This window comes from Eublepharis macularius, chromosome 2 (assembly GCF_028583425.1).
Source record: "Eublepharis macularius isolate TG4126 chromosome 2, MPM_Emac_v1.0, whole genome shotgun sequence".
NCBI lineage: Eukaryota > Metazoa > Chordata > Lepidosauria > Squamata > Eublepharidae > Eublepharis > Eublepharis macularius.
In genome coordinates this window covers 148,359,882-148,380,402 of record NC_072791.1, presented here as the reverse complement: position 1 = coordinate 148,380,402, position 20,521 = coordinate 148,359,882, and the positions used below count along the sequence as shown (strand labels likewise).

At 48.6% G+C, this 20,521-nt stretch overlaps 2 protein-coding genes across 2 annotated transcripts; both read left to right on the top strand.

The window, feature by feature from the left end:
* The first annotated feature begins 3,508 nt into the window (after positions 1-3,508).
* On the top strand, positions 3,509-19,602 carry LOC129324584 (serine protease FAM111A-like). The gene is given in 4 exon segments (XM_054971910.1): positions 3,509-3,592; positions 15,418-15,492; positions 17,549-18,180; positions 18,182-19,602. Coding segments are annotated over 2 exon segments (1,980 nt in total). The 5' UTR covers positions 3,509-3,592; positions 15,418-15,492; positions 17,549-17,550; the 3' UTR covers positions 19,532-19,602.
* LOC129323493 (uncharacterized) lies at positions 8,212-11,203 on the top strand. Its single transcript, XM_054970030.1, has 6 exons — positions 8,212-8,551; positions 9,681-9,860; positions 10,049-10,189; positions 10,378-10,518; positions 10,822-10,971; positions 11,050-11,203. Exons 1-6 carry the CDS (start codon positions 8,212-8,214, stop codon positions 11,187-11,189), a joined length of 1,092 nt encoding a protein of 363 aa, XP_054826005.1. The 3' UTR covers positions 11,190-11,203.
* Positions 19,603-20,521: the final 919 nt, after the last annotated feature.

Genomic DNA, 20,521 nt, shown 5'->3' with positions numbered 1-20,521 from the left:
TTTATGTGGCTTTTGATTAAATGATGATGTAAGCCATCTTGGGAGATAGTTGAAAGAAAGAGAAAGCCAATGCAAGCAAGAATACACCCAAACCCATCAGCCTCCAGGGGATGGACCATTTTAATATCTTCTCCTGCTTTGACAGGGGTTATGATAGCTTGTATGTCTAATAATGTATGACATCTCAACTTCCTTGGAGGAATGGCAAGATAAAATGCACTGGGCAGACTGACAGGCCAGATCACACTTTTCGAGAAACAGCCGTAGCTGATGATCATCCAAAGCTGATAAAATGCGCTATGTGACACAGAGGAGATTTGAGCCTTCTGGATCCAGCACGAGAAACCCCCAGGCTATGAACTTGCTCCTCCAAGGGAAATGCAATACTGCCCCCCACCTTCAGTCCTGGACTCCTGGAGCAGCTTCTAAACCGATGTCCTACTGCCACCTAGTGTCTCGACAACATCTCTGCCGTCCAGAGCAAATCCAGCCAGCTGGACAATTTATATATACTGCAGTGCAATTTTGTTATTTTTAAATATTTATCTCTGAGAGAATGAGAGGTCATAGCCATCTGATGGAGCAATTCTTTGTTTCAAGAAGCAATTCTCTAGCTGAATAAAATATCAGGTAGTAGCTTTGTTCCATTTTCTGTATATACAATCACATAAAGTTTCTGATTTAATAATGGTTAAGATGGTTAATAATATTAAACGGTATGTTTTGCCAGTGGGGTGAGGTGGGAAGAAACATTTTGGAAGTTTGTTTTTCTGCTCCAGTTGGGCTACTGCTTTTAGGGATCATTAGATGTGGGATTTAAAATAAAATACATTGTGGCTATACTTGAGATTAATCAAAATTCACTTTCTAATGTGAACACGGACTCTGGGGCAAGGGCCTGCAACAAACAAAGATGCCTACTCTGTCTCATATTCACTCTGACAGCACAATCATGGGACCTAACAGCACCAGCCATACCATCTCAGAACTTGACAAATAATTTCTCTTCGTCCAAGTCCCAATACGTCCTTGTTTCTTCTCCATACTCTGAGATTCTAGAACATTCACTTCCCTTTCTTGTTTTAGTTGATAAAGTAAAATCTCTTTTTTCCAAATTAGCTAGAATTTAAATTTGTTTGGGAAAAGCTCCTGTTTTTTTGTAGCTAAACAATAATTGTTCAAAGTCTGTCAAATTTTGTTATATGGTAGGACTCCTTAGCTTTTGTAACAAAAAACTTCCTCACTTGTAAGTAATGACAAAAGGGAAGCTGTTCCATCTGATTTTTTTAAATCCTTGACATTGCCAAAATATGTGTATATTTCACAATAATTCTGGTTAGATTCTCTTTGATCCACATGTTAAATTCACACATATTTCTGATCTTTTCATAATTCTTCACTAAAATCAAAGGTAAAATATCTGGAGCTAATCTAACTCTATTTTCCCCCTATGCTCCACAGGAAGCTTCATCATCATCTAGCAGTCCTCCTACAAGATTGCTGTGCATTCTTTAAAATCCAGAAAGACAAAGGAACACATTTTCTGCTCTTAATGTTTAAAATGTTTGTTAACTAAAGAAATCTAGGCAAAACTTAAAGGTGTGACAAAGACACAGAGCCATCAAGCAGTTATGTCAAGCAGTTGAAGGCAATGGATTTAGAAGGGTGTGAGTCTGTTTATGATGGTGCTGTGTAGCAAAATGCTGCCAAGGGCTGAAAATGAAACAGGGCAGAATAGTACTGCATCTATAAAAGTCTCTTTTCATGTCTATCCTGACTTTGCTAGCAGTTAGGCACCAAGTAGTAGGAAAAGAGGAAGTTCTAAATTGAGATGGCTTGCCAGAGAGCCAAGCTACAAGTGACAAATTACACTTGCCTGGCAAGTGAACAGACTCACGTGTATTGCTCTGTTCACTTGCCATTCACTTGCTCTCCACTTGATCAAGTGGAGAGCAAGTGAATGGCAAGTGAACAGGGAGGAATACACATGAGTCTGTTCACTGGCCAGGCAAGTGTAATTTGTCACTTGTAGCTTGGCTCGCCACATCTTCCAGTTTGCAAGATCTGAACAAGTCTGTTAATGGTAGGATGTTTTGGAGGTCTTTCATTCATACGGTCGCCATATGTCAGAGGCGACAACACGGCACATAACACACACACACTGGCAACAAGGTAAGCATTATCCCTGTTGCCTGGCCATTTCATGGTATTCAATAGTAGTAGAATTTATACCATTCTTAACCTTTGCATTTCTTTGGGGTTTTCTTATCTGGGCTCTGATACTTTTATATTTTATTGCCTTGGTTCGTTTATGTAGCTGTTGATTTAAATCATGTTGTATTAAGCCATCTTAAGAGTTTCTGCGGCTGAAAGAAAGAGAAAGCCAATGCAAGCTTTCAGCTCATCAGTAAATTAGTTCATGAAAGAAGGGCCTAGCAAAGTGACAGCTGGAACTGTTATTCTGCAAGAGATGGTATTACAGATAAATTATCCAGTAGAGCTCTGCAGGTATTTGATAGGTCAAGTGGGTGCCAATGGCCAGTTTCCATCGTTCTGCTTCTCTACCTTCAACAGGTTTCTGTCTTGAAATTTCCAGGAAATGAGAGTTGAGCAATCCCAGTACTCTGCACATTTTCTCAGGAGTAAGTGCTGTTGAATTTCGGGGGACTGGTAACTACCCTCTCAGTTACTGTTGCTGCAGTGTAGTGCATAGAAAAACTGTACCATACCCATTTCATTCTTTGTTTTAGTTAAAAAAAAATCTCATTCTGTGGTATTAATAAATAACTGCACATCTCTTAAATCCAAAAGCACTCCGGTAGTAACATCATCCAATAAAAAGCCTTCGCCGCTTCGGTAATCACCCAATGAAGATTCAACGCATCCCCTCCTCCTTCCGGATGCGTTTTCGAACGGATTACTTCTAGAATAGGAGCGGCTGCGAAAGTGAAAGATTGGTGTTGGGAAAGGTGAGTTCTGGTTGGCTTTCGCTTTCTCTATCGATGGGCGTACGGGAAAGACAGCGGCCTGTTTTCAACCACGCGATTAGGAAAATGTAAGTCTTGCAGACATGAGAGATGAAGTTTTCTTAAGAGAGGGCAGTAATTTTTGCTGATTACCTCTCCCTCTGCAGCCCACTAAGCTTTTCAGATTTCGTTCCTAGAAGTCCGTGGACTTTCCGGAATAAAATAGTGAGGGTCTGCAGTAGGAAGGGGGAATTAATTAAAACAAACCTGCTCCCCTTATTAACGCAGGAAAGATACTGGGATTACTCACTTTTCTTAAGACAATTTAAATGTGCTTCAGTTAAGTGGATGGATTTAGGAGCGGGAGGTGGTGTTTTTTTCCCCCTTTCCTCCCTCAGTTGTTAGAACTGTAAAGAAGAAAAAGATAAAGGAGTACTGACTGTTGTAACTGTTATGTGGCTGATGCTGGTCCCTGGTTCATTAGACCTAAAACAACAAAATATATGTATGAATGCATTTCATTTATAGCCTGTCTTTCTCACAGAAGACCCCAGGCAGATTGACAGGCTTCTGAGGAACCTAACGTGTTCAGGGCTTCTACTGTGCACCTGGATATAAAATCAAGGGTAGGTAGTTCAGAAATCTTTTTTGACCCGATTTGCAAGGCGTAGTTCTTGTAGGCAATGCGGGGGTGGGGGGCAGGGAGGGAAGACCTCTGTAACCCAATTTTGCTACCTTCTGGGCATGGGGCAGGGGTCACTGGATGTGTGCAGGAGGAAGGTATTTCAATTGTGGGAGTTATTGAATGCTATGTGTGAATTTATTACTTGTTATCAGGCCACGCCCCTGAAGAAGAAGGCTTACGAAATCTGAGTTTGTAGCCGGCCCCGGATTGGGCGTACGGCTGTGGATTAAGAAGGATGCAGGACATTTTGTTTTGGACTCTTATGGACTTCAGTACATACTGTAGGGTTATTAAGCACTTTGGTGCGGTGTAAAGTTTGGATATACACTGAAATGTTCCTGATATTTGTATAATGTCTGTGAAATTATATGAGCAAAACGCTGTTGAATATAGTTTAAGCATTTTCCTTTGACTCTCCCGTGAGGGTTCCTCTCTTTTGGTTCGTGCATACATTTTCGGGAGACGCCATTTGGCCCTTTTTCCTTTCAGTACACAAATACAAGGCTTTTGCTGGTGAGTGTGGTGGTGCATGCTTAGATGCACATATCTGAGTGGGGATGGGAAGTCCCTACCTCACCAACTTTTTGGAGTTCTTTGAGAAAGTGAAGCAGCATGTAGATAATAGTGAGTCAGTAGATATTATATACCTGGCTTCCAAAAGGCTTTTGACAAGGTGCCTCACCAAAACTCCCAAGTAAGCTTAGCAGTCAAAGGATAAGAGGACGGGTCCTCTTATGGTTTAAAAATTGGTTAAACAACAGGAAGCAGAGAGTAGGAATAAATGACAGTTCTCCCAATGAAGGGAAGTGAGCAGGGAAGTCCACAAGGATGAGTATTGGGGCCAGTTCTATTTTATTCATAAATGGTATTGAATTAGGGGTGAGAAGTGTAGTGGCCAAGTTTGCAGACAACACAAAATTATTCAAGATGATAAAAACCAAGGGCAATTGAAGAACTCCCAAGAAGATCTCTGTAAACTGGGTGAGCAGCAACCATATGGCAAAGGAAGTTCAATGTAGACAAGTGTAAGGTGATGCACATTGGAACAAAAAGTTTTAACTAAGTACATGCTGAGAGTAAGAGGGAAAGAGATCTTGGGATCATAATAGATACCTGTATGAAAATATCTACTCAGCGAAACAGGCATACTCTGTCCTGGGAAAGGGATTGAAAATGAAACAGCCAATATTATAATGCCCTTGTAAAAATTATGGTATGGCCTCATTTGGTATTGCTTTGTGCAGTTCTGGTCACAGTATCTCCAAAAGGACATTGCAGAGCTGGAAAAAGTAAAGAGGGCAACCAAGATGATTAAGGGGTTGGAGCACCTTTCTTACAAGGAAAGGCTAAACAGACTGCAAGTTTTTCGTTTGAAAAAAGACAACTGAGCGGGGACATGATACATGTTTGCATGGGACAAAGAGACTGGATAGAGAAAACATTTTCTCCCTCTCCCAAAATACTAGAACTCAAGGGCATCCAATGAAGCTGATGGGCAATAGATTGAGGAAGGACAAAAGGAAGTACTCCTTTACTCAACGAGTGATTAAAATGTGGAATTCTCTGCCACAGGATGTAGTGATGGCCATAGGCATAGACAGCTTTAAAGGGGGGTTAGATAAATTCATGGAGAATAGGGCCGATTCCAGATGGGCAGAAATCGCGTTTCTTTAGCGGTTATATTCGCTTACCGGCCATCCGTTTCGTTTCGCGTTGCAGCGTTTGGTCCCATCGTGTTCCGTGTAGTCCCGTGTAGTCTCGCTCCCGGCTGCTCGCACGGGCAACTGCAGTTGCCGGGCATTGGTTGCTTTTTTCCCGTCACAGTTGACGTCGGGGGCCCTCGTTGGCCCGTGTTTTTTTTTTATTTTTTTTTGTTACGTATTTTGCGCAGCTGCGCAATTGCGCAGCTTTGCGACCACGCTACGTCAACTGGCTGGCGATTGGCCGGTCAACTCGACCCGCGAAGTTCTTAGGAAGAGTATTGGTTGCCGATTCTCTTCTGGATTCTCTATCATTGTCTTAGTGCGTCGTGAGCAGTAGAAGCTGACATGGCGCCCGAGAGAGAAATTTTTCTCATGATGGCTCAGCTGGTGATTCTCCTGCTCCAGAGCTCGACGGCGCTGTGCCAAGCGCATCTGTGGCACATCATGCGGAGAAGAAGGGCTGCCACACTACTTTTCCATTGTGGCAACCCGGCCAGAACCGCTCGAAGGGCCGCTTTGCGAAGATATCGGCTTCACCAGCGGTGGTATGCACTTGCGCACATTAGAGAACCGCGGGACTGTTGGGTCTATCCCCGCAGCTGGGACTGGTGGGAGCGCATAGTGTTGCGTGTTTGGGACGACCAACATTGGATCCAGTGCTTCAGAATGAGCAGGGGGACCTTCATGGAGCTTGTGGGTGTGCTTCGACCAACCTTGGAACGGCAGAGTACCAACATGCGTGAGCCCGTCTCCGTGGAGAAGAGGGTGGCCGTGGCAGTATGGTGCCTTGCCACTGGAGCATGTTACCGCGTCGCGGGGGACAACTTCGGTTTGGGGTTATCGACTGTTTCGGACGCTGTGCTGGAGGTCTGCTTCGCCATTGAGAAGGAGCTGCTCTCTAAGCTGGTTTGCCTTGGGGAGGAGGTCGGAAAGGTGAGTGTCATTGCCAAGTAGACTGTTCCCTAATGAAATTTTTTTTATTTATATCTGCATTTGCGCACTAGCGATATTTAGAATTTCGAGCCATCGCAACAATGATTGGCCAGTCCACGACCGCAGTGATTTTTTGTGTGTGTGTGGTTTGGTCATGTCGTGCGTGGCCGACTCGGGGTCTAGACTGATCCTCTTTTCCTTGCGTTTCAGATCATGGACGGGTATTCCGCGCTGGGGTTCCCCCACTGTGTCGGGGCGATAGATGGAACTCACATTCGCATCGGTCAGCCCCGGGGGAGGCCGGACCAATATGGAAATCGCAAGAACTTCTCTTCCATCTTGCTCCAGGGGACAGTTGACCACACCGGACGTTTTGTGGACGCGGAGGTGGGCTGGAGTGGCAAGAATCACGATGCCTTTGTCTTCCGCAACTCGGCCATCTGTGCGGCAATGGACACTGGCGTTTTTGTCCCTGGAAATCCGACCCTGACTGTGAACGGTGTATCTGTGCCACCACTGATGATCACTGACGGTGCGTATCCAATGCGGCGATGGCTTATGAAACCTTATGGGAAATTCGCAATCACGCAACAGCAGAAGTACTTTGACCGGTGTCTGGCACGGGCCAGGAATAAGGTGGAATGCAGTTTCGGTCGTCTGAAGGGACGCTGGCAATGTCTCCTGCATCGCCTGAGGGCCAGAGAGGAGAACGTGGTGACAATTGTGACTGCATGCGTGATCCTGCACAATTTGTGTGAGGCCAAAGGCCATGGCGTGCTGGGTTCATTGCGGGATCCCACGCCTTTGACAATGCCCGGCGATGGTCTGGAGTTCGGGGAGAACGACCGGGGAGTGTTGGAGGAGGGGAAGGAGGTCCGTGATGCGATGGCGGCATTCATGTATGCAAGGGACAGGCGGTGATGCTCTGGTTTTCCTTGTGGGCCCCGGGAATGCGTGACCAGCAACGGTATCTTTTGCAATGCAGACTCTTTGGTGACAATAAAGATTTGATTTATGAAATGATGGTGGCCTCGCAGTTATTACCAGTGACCAACTGAGTGTGTGTGGGCAGCGGCATTCTGGGGTTTGAAGGGGACCCCGTTGCGGGGATCGTTTCTGAAGCGGGAAAAGGGGGGGCATTTCATCCATCTCTCGCAATTGTATTATTCGCACAGACCAGGGGGTAAGCGGTCTCGTTTGGTGTTGTTAAGCGTGCGGGAGAATATTTGCGGCTCCTGCGACTTTTGAGTTCAGAGGAGTGATGGGCGGCCGTATATTGTGGGGCTGTTGGGCTGACGCATTTGCGCAGATACGAAAATGTGGTCAATGCCAGCGGCACGTTTCGACCCCGCTATATGTCTGAACAAAGTTTCAGCATTGGCGAAGGGTGTTCTACCCCCCCCATCGCAGGATGGAGAATGTCGATTGCATGATGTGTGGGTTGGTCGAACGGTAATGTGAGACAACCAAATGTTAACCTTAAAAGAGTGTGTATGGGTTATGCAGGGATGGCCGTGTGCCGCCTGATTTTCGCCACTTCGATCATCCACAAAATGGCGCCGGATCATTTCCGCTCCCCGTGAGATGGCGGCATTCGATCTCCGCATAATAACCCCCCCCCCCCGCCCATGGCCTAGAGGGCGATCCGGTGCCTGCACGATATCTTTGTTTTCTGTATGGCGTTATCGGACAAAAAGCAGTTTTGGGATAAAAGGATGTGGTCGAATTGTGCACGGTTGGCTGTGCTACTATATGTTCGCCGGTGCGAAAAGGTGCAAAATGAGAGCCAGTACTTCTGCAAACCCTAAAATGGCCGCTCTCAACTGTCCAATCGCAGGCCTCCTAGCAAAAACCAGTTTGAATTTCGGGCATGCTCAGTCGCGTTCCCGCGCATTTACGCAGCCCCGCAAAAGCCAGAGCAAAAATGGCGGCGATCAAGGGGCGCTTCTGGAAAGACCGGGAGGTTGAGGCGCTCCTTGACCTACTTCTGGAGAGTGGCAAGGCGGCTCGCATCATGTGCAGCAGCCACCTTCCCACAAAAAGCCTCTTCTCCAGGGTCGCCAGACAGCTTGGCGCGAGGGGTTACCCTCGATCCGCAGACCAATGCCGCTCAAAATTCAAGCGGATCAAGGCGGACTTTTTCGGGGCCCTGGAACACTGGCAGGGGATCCCTCGGATGACTGCGCGGCCGCCCTACTTTGCGCAGATGCGGCGCCTTTGGGAGCAGGCAGGCCGGCCGAGTTGGGAGGACCGGAGACACGCCGGTAAGCAAGAAGTGGAGGCGTGCAAGGCCTGGGGAAAGGAGAGGCTTGTGTGGCTGTGCGTATCATCGCACTCGCGAGATGTCACCAACCCCTCCCGACATCCACGAAGGCACGAGCCTATCTCACAACGGGTCTCCATAAGATGGTGCCACCACCCACCCCCTTTTGGCAGTGTTTCCCATGGGTGAAAACAGACAGGCTGGTGTGGCTGGGAGTGGCATGTTGGATGCACACTGCACCCAGACTTCAAGGTGTGTTGCTACACCTGTCATCCCACCCCACCCCTAGGCTGAAACTGGTCCCTGTTCGAGGGGCCATTTCATGGACTGCTGAACATGCTGGTTTCAGCCCACCATGTTACCACTGTTCCCAGGAAGTCACGCGAGACGGGGCTCTCTGCCCAGGGGTGGCATCTGGCAAGAGAACTGCCCCGACCTTCGAAGCCACATCCCCATGAAAAGAATATTGGGTTGAATCCAGCCACTTCCAGCCCCCTTCCCTCAGTCTCACCCATTTCCCTTACATCCAACATTGGCCATGCCGCATGGGTGCAGAATCCCCTGGAAACCCATTTTTGCGTCCAAAAATGACCCGGTCTCCCTTTTTCTGCAAGCAGAGAAGCTGCTTGAATCCACTCTATAACGTGGAAGAGCACTCCCATGCAACAAAAGATGTGGTCAGGAATGTATCACCGCATTTATATCTCACCGTGTCCACACCCCACTACTAGTCCGCCACGACAAGGACCAAAGTTTGTAAGGGTCCATTATAGGTCAGTGTGGCTTGAGATTGCTATTCTTGCATTGTCCATTCAGTGCATAGTGTGTGAATGTTGCACCAAAGCACTCATAAGTTACAGGCCCCAGAAGCCATCCATTAGCCTTACAAGGAAAAACATACACGCTGGCCTGCATAGGGTTGACAACTCCATCTCCAACCTGTGCCCCGACACTCCACCACGGCCAAAGCTGATCCCACCGTGTGAGACGTGATGGACCTCTCGTTCCGAGGGCAATTGTGCACAGTCTGTGGGCAATATATTGGTGGGCACACACGCACCCCTCTGATCTCCCACGCCCACAGAGATGGCTGCCAAGAGTAACCACCTCCCCGCCCATTGCACTTGCAGCAGTCCAGAGGGGGATAGAGCGCGCAAGGCCACAGGTGCGCAAGGAGGAGGAGGAGGAGGAGGTAGAGGAAGCGAGGCCTGCGCCAGAGGAACTTCCCCCACCTGCTGTCGAGGAGCAAGAGGAGGGTGTGCCCGAGGGATTGGAGGCACCACCAGAGCCACCGGCCGAGCAGCCCCAAGGTAGGTGCTGGCGTGGGCACAACAGCAGCCACCGGAGGCCGCTTCTGGAAACCCCCGGGGAGCGCAGGACACGCGCCACTCCATGCGATGGCATGAGTGGGCACACCTGCACAGCGAGCGGTGTCGGCTGGACTGCCAACATTGGAAAGATTAACTCCTGCGGTGTGTTGTGTCCTACTGTGTTGCAGATGCTGGGATGGGCAGAGACCTGGCCATTCGGGAGGCAGCTCTGGGGGAAGACCCTGGCGGCAGGCGTGGGCCACAACAGAGCCGGCTGCGCCGACCTGTGGTGGAGGCACCACCAGAGCCACCGGCCGAGCAGCCCCAAGGTAGATGCTGGCGTGGGCACAACAGCAGCCACCGGAGGCCGCTTCTGGAACCCCCCGGGGAGCGCAGGACACGCACCACTCCATGCGATGGCATGAGTGGGCACACCTGCACAGCGAGCGGTGTCGGCTGGACTGCCAACATTGGAAAGATTAACTCCTGCGGTGTGTTGTGTCCTACTGTGTTGCAGATGCTGGGATGGGCAGAGACCTGGCCATTCGGGAGGCAGCTCTGGGGGAAGACCCTGGCGGCAGGCGTGGGCCACAACAGAGCCGGCTGCGCCGACCTGTGGTGGAGGCACCACCAGAGCCACCGGCCGAGCAGCCCCAAGGTAGGTGCAGGCCTGACGTGCATCCGCCACTCAATGAACAGGCAGTATGTGTCTCACCGATCAATATAACTTTATTGTTTGAACACCCAACATTTGAAGGACAACTTCAAGAGTCACAGGCCACAGGCGTGGGCCACCCGGGCACCACCAACCCTCATAACTTGAACCGCATAACTGTTAACCAAACGTGACCTCAAACCAAACAGCATAACTCTAACCAGATCAAAATTGCATGAATTCTCAACCGACAGGTCATCCCATGCTTTGACTGCACACTTATGACCAGCCCCAATTTGTTCACAGTTTCTAGCGTTGGCGAGGCTCCACCAACAAGCGCGCCCCATGAAGGCCCCTCTACCAGCAGTATGTCAGGGCCACCAGCGAGCAACCCTCAGGGGACGGACAACGTCCTGAACGCCATTGAGGCACTGGAGGGCCGAATCATGAACACCCGTGAGTGAGTTGGGCTTCGGGTTCGGGCGGGAGTGTGGTGAGGCCGAGGTGTTCATCATCTGCTTGGTTTTTTTCCAGTGAACAATGTGCAGAGCAGACTTGACACCGTGGAGCGCCTGCTCCTCTACCAGGGAAGGAAGCACAGGGCGCTTGAGAGGCGTGTTCGGGCACTGGAGCAGCAGTTGTCCGCACAGCAGTCGACTGCAAGGGAGCAGTGAGATGACGGGGGGTGGGGGTGTTTCCATTCGATGCCTGTTGCAGCACTTATTTGTTGAAAAATAAAGTTTTTGGGTTTGTTGAACGCCTCGTTGTCCCTGTTTTGGTGCATTGGTGGGAGCCGGGAGTGGGAATTCATGCTTTTGAGAAGGGCGCCTACAAGGTGAGGCGATCCCTGGACCTGCCAACACAGGAGCGTCTTGGCACACCTTGCCTCGGCTGAGGAGGAGGGGCAGGAGGCTGGCTGATTGTTCCCTCGTCCAATTCTCCCTGAGCTGGCGTCGCAGGCTGGGTGTTGGTCACTACCGGTACAAGGGGTGGCCTTTCTGGAGCGGGCGCCACCGGTTCCTGTCGCCGGAGCATGGCCTCTCCAAGTGTTTGCAGCGTGCTGACGGCTGCACGCATCACTTCCAGGTTCTGGTTCCAAGCGCTCTGGAACATTGCCTGCTCCTGACGAGTGGCCTCCATGAACTCAGCCCGCCACATCTGAGCCTCGGACTGCTCCCTTCTCCGCTCGGCAATCTCCTCGCGGTGCAGATCGGCTGCCTGGCTCATCATTTTCTCGGCCACCTCGGTGCTTCCCTGGGTCCTCCGCTTACGGTGCCTGATTGCTGAAAGACGTGTGCCAGGAGACAGCTGGGCAGCGGCAGCGGGAAGGCCTCCTGAAGGGGAGAGAACAGCAGCAAGGTCAAGGCACCAATCAAGTCGAGGCCTCCCCATTTCCCAGTCTGGGGGGGGGGCACAGACCTTGGTCGGCCAGCCGTAGGGACTGATGCCTCCAAGGCCCGGCCTCACAATGGGGGTCACTGGGGTACCTGGTGAGCCGCTGCTCGGGGAGGGTGGGCTGTTCTCCTTTCCAGAAGTGTCCTCCGCACCGCTGGCAGTGCCCGCCTCAGTCTCATCTGCGCAGAAGGCAACATTATCAGCGGACTGGGGAAATACTACAATGGCTGCCCCACAGAGTGCCTATGTCCCTGAGCCCACACCACCCTCTGCCCAGGCCAGCCTGGGCAGCGCTTGCAGGGGATTCTCTCAGGGGCAGTGGGCCCGAGAATCACAGTTTGGCCGGGGGAGGGGGGCCTTGCCTGTGCCCAGGGCGGGGGGGGGGGTTTCAGTCATGGCTGCCAGGAAGAGAGCCATGCAGCCCCAGAGAATCACGGCATGGCCTGGGGAGGGGAGAGTCTGGCCCGCCCCACAGAGTGCCTATGTCCCTGAGCCCACACCACCCTCTGCCCAGGCCAGCCTGGGCAGCGCTTGCAGGGGATTCTCTCAGGGGCAGTGGGCCCGAGAATCACAGTTTGGCCGGGGGAGGGGGGCCTTGCCTGTGCCCAGGGCGGGGGGGGGGTTTCAGTCATGGCTGCCAGGAAGAGAGCCATGCAGCCCCAGAGAATCACGGCATGGCCTGGGGAGGGGAGAGTCTGGCCCGCCCCACAGAGTGCCTATGTCCCTGAGCCCACACCACCCTCTGCCCAGGCCAGCCTGGGCAGCGCTTGCAGGGGATTCTCTCAGGGGCAGTGGGCCCGAGAATCACAGTTTGGCCGGGGGAGGGGGGCCTGGCCTGTGCCCAGGGCGGGGGGGGGGGTTTCAGTCATGGCTGCCAGGAAGAGAGCCATGCAGCCCCAGAGAATCACGGCATGGCCTGGGGAGGGGAGAGTCTGGCCCACCCCACAGAGTGCCTATGTCCCTGAGCCCACACCACCCTCTGCCCAGGCCAGCCTGGGCAGCGCTTGCAGGGGATTCTCTCAGGGGCAGTGGGCCCGAGAATCACAGTTTGGCCGGGGGAGGGGGGCCTGGCCTGTGCCCAGGGCGGGGGGGGTTTCAGTCATGGCTGCCAGGAAGAGAGCCATGCAGCCCCAGAGAATCACGGCATGGCCTGGGGAGGGGAGAGTCTGGCCCGCCCCACAGAGTGCCTATGTCCCTGAGCCCACACCACCCTCTGCCCAGGCCCGCTTGGGTAGCCCCCACCCGGCCCCTCACCCGTTCCTGCCAGTCCACTTAAGGTCGCGTCAGGATCATCCCCGTGCTCCAGGAGGTCTTCTTCCTCGAAGCCAATGTGCCCTGTTAATGGAAACAGGCCAGCATCGTCAGAACGGATCTCCTCTCCCCAAGCCCGAATGGCCCCCCAACACCGGAATCCCTCACTCCACCCTGCCCCCACCTACCGCTTGGGAAAGGGGTCGACGTCCTAAGATGGTCCGCATTGATGGTGACCAGGTCATGGCTGAAAAGCTCCTCAGAGCCCTCCAGAAGGTCCATTGGGTCTGGCCTCGTCCTGCCCTCCACCTCCAGCACAATACTTCTTGCAAGCCGCTTTGGGTTAACACTCGCATCCCCCCTCAGAATGCTGTCGAGCTCCCTGAAGTAGGGGCAGGTTGTAGGCGCGTTCCCAGATCGACCATTGTGTGCCATCACCTTCTTGTACTCCAGGCGCATGTTTTTGGTCTTCGAGCGGCACTCTGTAGCCGACCGCTTGTGGCCCCGCTCAGCCATCTGCCTCGAGATTTTCTCGAAGTAGTCCAAGTTCCGGTGGGTGTTTCTCAGAGCTTCCTGGATCTTCTCCTCACCCCAGAAGTGTAGGAGATCCATAATCTCTCTGTGTCGCCAGGATACTCCCCGCTTCCCAGCAACTGCCCCCCCGCTGGCCATGCTGCTCCAAATACCCACGTATGCAACAAACACCGGCGTTGGCTACTGTGCTTGCGAGTTGGGAATTCTCTCGTCCCTAGGATGGGGCCCCTCAAAGCTCCTCAAATCAGCGTGCAAGGGAGTTCAGGTCAAAGGTCGACAATACGTGGCGTTGCGGGATTCTTTGAGAGGAACAAAATGGCGACCGCACTAAAAACGAAGAAGAGGCGAAGAAGCGCAAGTGCGCCTTTTGAGATGTTTCGCAACATCGATAAATGTTTTCTGGGAAACAAAAAAAAATTTCCAGCCGCACGGAGAAAGGCAAGAATGGCAATTCCTTGCCGTTCTTTGCCGAAGTGCGCATTTTCGCACGTCGATCAACGCATTCCCGTTCTTGCGCAAATTGCGCCCGGTTTTTTAAAAAAAAAATGGCCTCGCCATCGGCCGGCGGGGGGGAAAGGGGCAGGCCTCTGAGCGGTGACGGGGCGTCGCGAACAGTACAAACCCGTACTCGGATGTTCACACCGGCAGCCTATATCACGGAACAAGGCGCCATGAAGCGCAGGTAAGATGGGACGGGATATAACGGGTGTGAACGGGTTTGAACGGTGAAAAAGCGAAAGCACTCGCTTTATTAGTGCCCATCTGGAATCGGCCTAGGTCAGTCAGTAGCTACCAACCATGGTTATTGGAGGCATACTGAATACCAGTGCTAGGGCAGCCTCTGAGGAAGGTCTTGGTCTCTGTGTCCTGTTGGCCCTCTAGAGTAACTGATTGGCTACTATGTGAGACAGGACGCTGGGCTAGATGGACTGCAGTTCTGATCCAGCCAGGCTTTTCTTCCGTTCTTAATGTCTTCGTGTTATTTTGTGAATTGTGCTGTTCTGCACATTCAGTTTCTTCTTTCTCTGTGTTGTTGATTAAATTTCGTCCCTTCATTTCTACATTTCTGTTAATTTACATATACAAGTACATGTGCTTTGGTATTACATTCAGCATATTGGGGTGCTTAAAGGGCATCTTTCTTTGCAACAAGAAGTAGTAGCAGCAGGTTTTGACTCATTAGACAAAGAATTTGATCCTCTTGCTATTCATACAGTACAAAAGAAGGGGTTGTGTCCTACTACCTTTCCTGCTCCATCTCACCTAATTCCTCTCCCACTCTTCTGCAATTCCTTTCCCACTTGGCTATGTCTATGTGGGTCCCAAAGTCCACAGCAAAGCCTTTTGGGGGGACAAAAGAAGACTTTCCTCCTTCTTCTGTCAGTGGAAAATCTGGAAGGATACAACCTATAACAGATTTCCTAATAGTGGCATGAAAACACATTCTACCCACTTAGGCTGATGCTGAAGAGTTGGCACAGCTCCTTTTGTCAATGCAGCAGAAGCCATTGATTAGTACTGCTGCTACTCGCACAGGGGAAATGTCTGTGTGTCTTACAAGATGCTTTTTGAGACAGTGGCAAGGTGGATAGGACAACTTTTCATTAAAAATCTGTCAAAAATAAAGTTTCTCTTGCTGTATATCACAGAGCAGCTGACATTTTTCTTGTCATTGCTAAATACAGTATGCTGATATGTTATCTTAAATAATGTGTCTTAAAGGTGCTGTGATAAACCTGAGAGTTGGCAAATTTTGTGGGAGTTCAACAATCTCTGCTTGCTCCTTCCAATTAAAAGGTGAGTGGGGAAAATGGTCGTAACCTGTAGATTTTCCTGGTGTCCCTTCTAATGTAGTAAGTAGCTTCATCTATCACCTGCTTTTATATGCCGCTGTCAATCAAACCTGCTGTTCTTGGGTACAGTTCTTGAAAGCTTAGGGGCAAAACAATTCCAGATATCCCTGCATAAGACTGTATAGCTAGATCCTCTTCAGTCTGGATTAGGGTATGATTGTGGTGAGAAATCACCATGGTTGCCTTGATAGATGATCCATCCCAGTCTGCTAATGAGAGGATGTGTTCCTTTTGGTATTCTTGGACCTTTCAGCAGCATTAGATACCACTGGCCATGGTATTTTTCTGGATGATACAGCCTTCAGATGGCTTCAGTCTTTTGGGGAAGGCAGATCCATGAAGTTTTTGCTGTGGGATTTTTTCAGCCCTTTCACCGTTAATGTATGAGTTGCCTCAGAGTTCCACTCCATCCCACATGCTGTTGAATATCTACGTGATGGGGGATCATCCAGAAATTTGGAGCACAATATCATTTATATAGTGATGATACATTCTAGAAGTAGAAATACTAAGACAGTATTTGAAGTAGTGAAGATGAGAGTGAACAAACTGAAATGTAATTCAGATTAGAAGGAAGAAATGTGGGTTAGAAAAAACAGCTGATTCAGAAATAGGGGCTCAGTCTGTTCTGGGAGGAGTTACACTCCCCATCCCCCACCCCCGGACCAGGTATTCCTGGAAGCCTGTGCCCTTAGAGAGACAAGTGGCAGAAGGTGCCAGGGGTGCCTTTTTTCTAGGTTATGCTGGTTTGTCTGCCACAGCCCCTTTTCCAGAAAGCAGGTATTGAAATCTGGTATTGAAACAACTACACTAGCTTGCAATTTGTTTCTGAGCCCTATTTGAGGTGCTGCTTTTGATTTTGAAACCTAAACGGCATGGGTTAAAGTATCTGAAGAACTGCCTCTTCCCATATCAACCTGCCTGAGGTTTAAATGAACGAACGAGTCCTTCCTGCAGATACTAGCATTGTTAGAAGCAAGACTGTTAGGAACTCTGGGGGGGGGGGTTCAACTGCCTCCCCCCAGGCTGTGGAATGTTTTCCCCAGGAAGTGAGACTGGCACCATCGACAGTTGCTCCAGGGGAAACTGAAACCAGTTTTTATTACATGAGGCCTTCTAATTTATTGTACCTGTTGTTCATGTTTGATTATGTTATATTAATGGGTTTTAGATTATTATAGAAATATATTTTAGTATTACCTGTTTTAAATAGCAATTGGTGAATAAGCATTACTTATGTATGAAAAGTTAAAATTAACAGGTGGTGTTGACAGGAATGCCCTAATATCACTTAACCCATCCCATTCCATATTCTCTAACACATGTGAGATGCACTACCAGGAGTTATCAGTGCACTCATCTCAAAGCTCCAGCACAGTCTTTGAAAAAATATTCAATCAAACCTGGCTTGATTTCTGAATAAGTTAGTCTGCTGGGCGTAGCAAATAAGGGGACCTTTACTGTCAACATTCAATCTCAATTCCTGCTTGTATCTTTTCCATTGCAGTGTCATTATTCACATGCTTTCCACCTTTTTTTGTAATACTTCTTTAATAACTTACTTTATTTATACCCTGCCTGTCTCCCCAGTGAGGGCCCATCATTCTCCTCCCCTCTATTTTATCCTCACAACAACCCTGTGAGGTAGGTTAGGCTGAGAGTGTGTGAATGGCCCAAGGTCACTCAGCAAGCTTCTATGGCAGAGTGGAGATTCAAATGTAAATCTTCGAGATTGTAGTCTGATACTTGAACGAGTACACACTGATAATGATAAAAGCAACAAGCTATACAGAGGACTGACACTGCTACTGCTTTACTGTAAGTTGTTGTAGAGTTGAAGGTAGAGCTGGTAGCATGTGGGTTCAAATGCCTAGACAGGATTTTTAAGATCAGGCTTTTAAAAAAGTAAAAACGTGGGAATGAGGATCTGACTGAATATCTAAGTGAAATAATGTGTGGCAAATGTGTGTGTAATTTTTCTTGTATTTTTTTTAATGCAGTGATGGAAAGAAATACTAACTTCTGTGTGGCAAACTTGGGTGCCAGAGTGGAAGAAAACACAGAATACCATCCCATAATAGGAACTGAAAGACAACTTGTAGGAGAGATTCCATCTAGCAGTGAAAAATCAGAGGATCAAACACGACAAATCACTGTGAATTTAAGTGATGGTGGAACAAAACATGTGGTGAGAGGTGGAATTCATAGCAGTGTGCTAAGTGGCCTCAGGTCCATTAAAGCCATCTCTGATAAGATAGACAACATGAAGAAAAAGAACAAAGAGCCCTTCTTAATCGGGAAGGAAGGGATTGAGGGATGCATTAACCTGGGGATGCCTTTGAAGTATTTGCCTCAGGATTCACATTTGGAAATGAAGTTTTACAAAGTTGAAAAAAATGAGACTGCTGGTATATATCGCCAGTATAATGATGGGAAGGACTGTATCTTGTTCTACATTTGTCCAAATGGAAACAGATTAGAAACCAGTGGAGCACAAAGCCGTCGGATAATTAGCTGCAAGGAACTTCTTAAAGAACGCTGTGATCTGTGTGTTTTTTCTCCAAACGGGGAAACTATAAAGGATGCCTTGTGCAAGGATGGCCGCTTTTTGGATGATCTTACCAAAAAAGAGTTGGGTACTGATGGATCATGAAAAATCTTGGGGTAATAGTTTGACTGTAGAGAAAAATATATCTAACAAGAGATTTGAGGTGGAATTGAAAACCGAGAGAGGCATCAAAGGTACTGGTGGCCCACGTAAGGATCAAAACCTCCTGGCCAATTATGACGTGAAGACTGAGAGTCTGGCCAAAACCTGTGATGGTTTAAATAAAGAACAATTTCTCCATCCCTTTCAGGAGGTGAAGACTAAAAGTCAGGTCACAACATTTCTAAAAAAAGAACAAGCCCACCTGACCTCTCTCGAAGAGTACCAGAAAACTTTTAAAATACTTTCAAGTAGTCTTCTACAAGAGTATCCTTGCTTGGTGGAACAAAGTAAAGTCATCAGCGACTTCTTTAAGACCAAGGCTCAACAAAAACCTCAAAAAGATTTCTTACTAGCTCGCCGAGAGGAGTTTGGTAAAGTGACAAAGAATTCCATTCTGATTAAGATGCAGAGGATCCTTACTGCTCGAAGTGAATCAGTGGGGTATATTGTGTGGGGCACTCATGCAAAGGAAGGTAGTGCTACTTGCTTTGTCTTCTGTAACAAGTACATACTAACTTGCCGCCATGTGGTGAATCTGATAGTTGGAGAAGGAACTGATGAGAAGGAGTGGGCATACAAAATTAGCCAATCGGCTTATGTAATTTTCTCTTACGAAGGCAGACACCCTAAAGATAGTGACTCATTCTCACTTGAGCAGTGGTTTGAAATATCAGACAAGCGTCTTGATTTTGCTGTCCTGAAACTAAAGGAAAATGGAAAGAGAGTTCCAGCAGGTTTGGTGCAATTTTCATCCCCTTCTCCATTTGATGGTCTTATTTACATTATTGGCCATCCAGGTGATGAAGCAAAGTCTGTTGACGGCTGTTCTGTAGTCAGTTTACTGGTACGTGAACAGACATGTGTATGGCGTTTCCAGCAGTTGGAAGAACGCAATGTCAACTGCAATAATGAGGATAGCATTACGTGCATTCACATGTTCACACCAAGAAGTTTTTTAAAAATAATCAATAACCCTGATGTAGTCACTTATGACACCTCTTTCTTTCATGGTTCCTCAGGTTCACCTGTGTTTGATAGAAATGGTAACTTAGTTGCATTACATACTGCGGGTTATCTTTATCAATGTAAAGATATGGAGCGCAGCGTAATTGAGTATGGTTTTTCAATGTCCTCTATCCTTTTAGTAATTAAGAAAGAACATAAACTTTGGTATGACTCTGAAATAGCTCCCTATTTGAATTGTTCTGATGTGGAGATGCAAGACTTGGATCAAAATAGCCATGATCCAAGTTCTTACCCTGTTCCACATTAGTTTGCATTGTTTCAAAGAACAGTATAAAAATGCTAAATGAGCAGCATTTTGATGTATTGTCGAAGGCTTTCACGGCCGGAGAACGATGGTTGTTGTGGGTTTTCCGAGCTGTATTGCCGTGGTCTTGGCATTGTAGTTCCTGATGTTTCGCCAGCAGCTGTGGCTGGCATCTTCAGAGGTGTAGCACCAAAAGACAGAGATCTCTCAGTGTCACAGTGTGGAAAAGATGTTGGCAGATCATTAGTATCATTAGTTTGTGGATGATACATTTATCATTTGGAGCCATGGGGAGGAAGAATTGATGGGGTTTTTGAATCATCTCAACAACATCCACCTGAACATACAATTCACAATGGAGAAAGAAATCGAGGGAAAACTCCCATTTCTGGATACCTTGGTCATCCGCAAAGCAAACTTTCAGTTAGGTCACAAGGTCTACAGGAAACCAACTCACACTGATCGGTACTTACACAAAAACTCCAATCACCACCCCCGACAGAAAAGAGGCATAATGAAAACATTAGTGGATCGCGCAAGATGGATATGTGAGCCACACTTTCTCAATGAGGAAATTAATCATCTAAACCACGCACTTCAGGCAAATGGCTACTCTAGAAATGAAATCCGAAGAGCAATCAAACGCAGGATGAATCAAACAACCAAGGAAAAATAGTCTCCTACAGGAAAAGTGTTTTTGCCATATATCAAAGGAATTACGGATCAGATGGGAAAGCTTATGAAAAAGCATAACCTTCAAGCAGTATTCAGACCCACCCGAAAAATACAACAGATGCTACGATCAGCAAAAGACAGTAGAGACCCCCTCACCTCTGCAGGAGTATACCGTATACCCTGCAGCTGTGGACAAGTTTACATCGGGACCACAAAGCGTAGCATCCAGACAAGAATAAAAGAACATGAAAGACACTGCAGACTTGGATTACCTGAAAAATCAGCAGTGGCTGAACATAGCCTAACTCAAACAGGGCA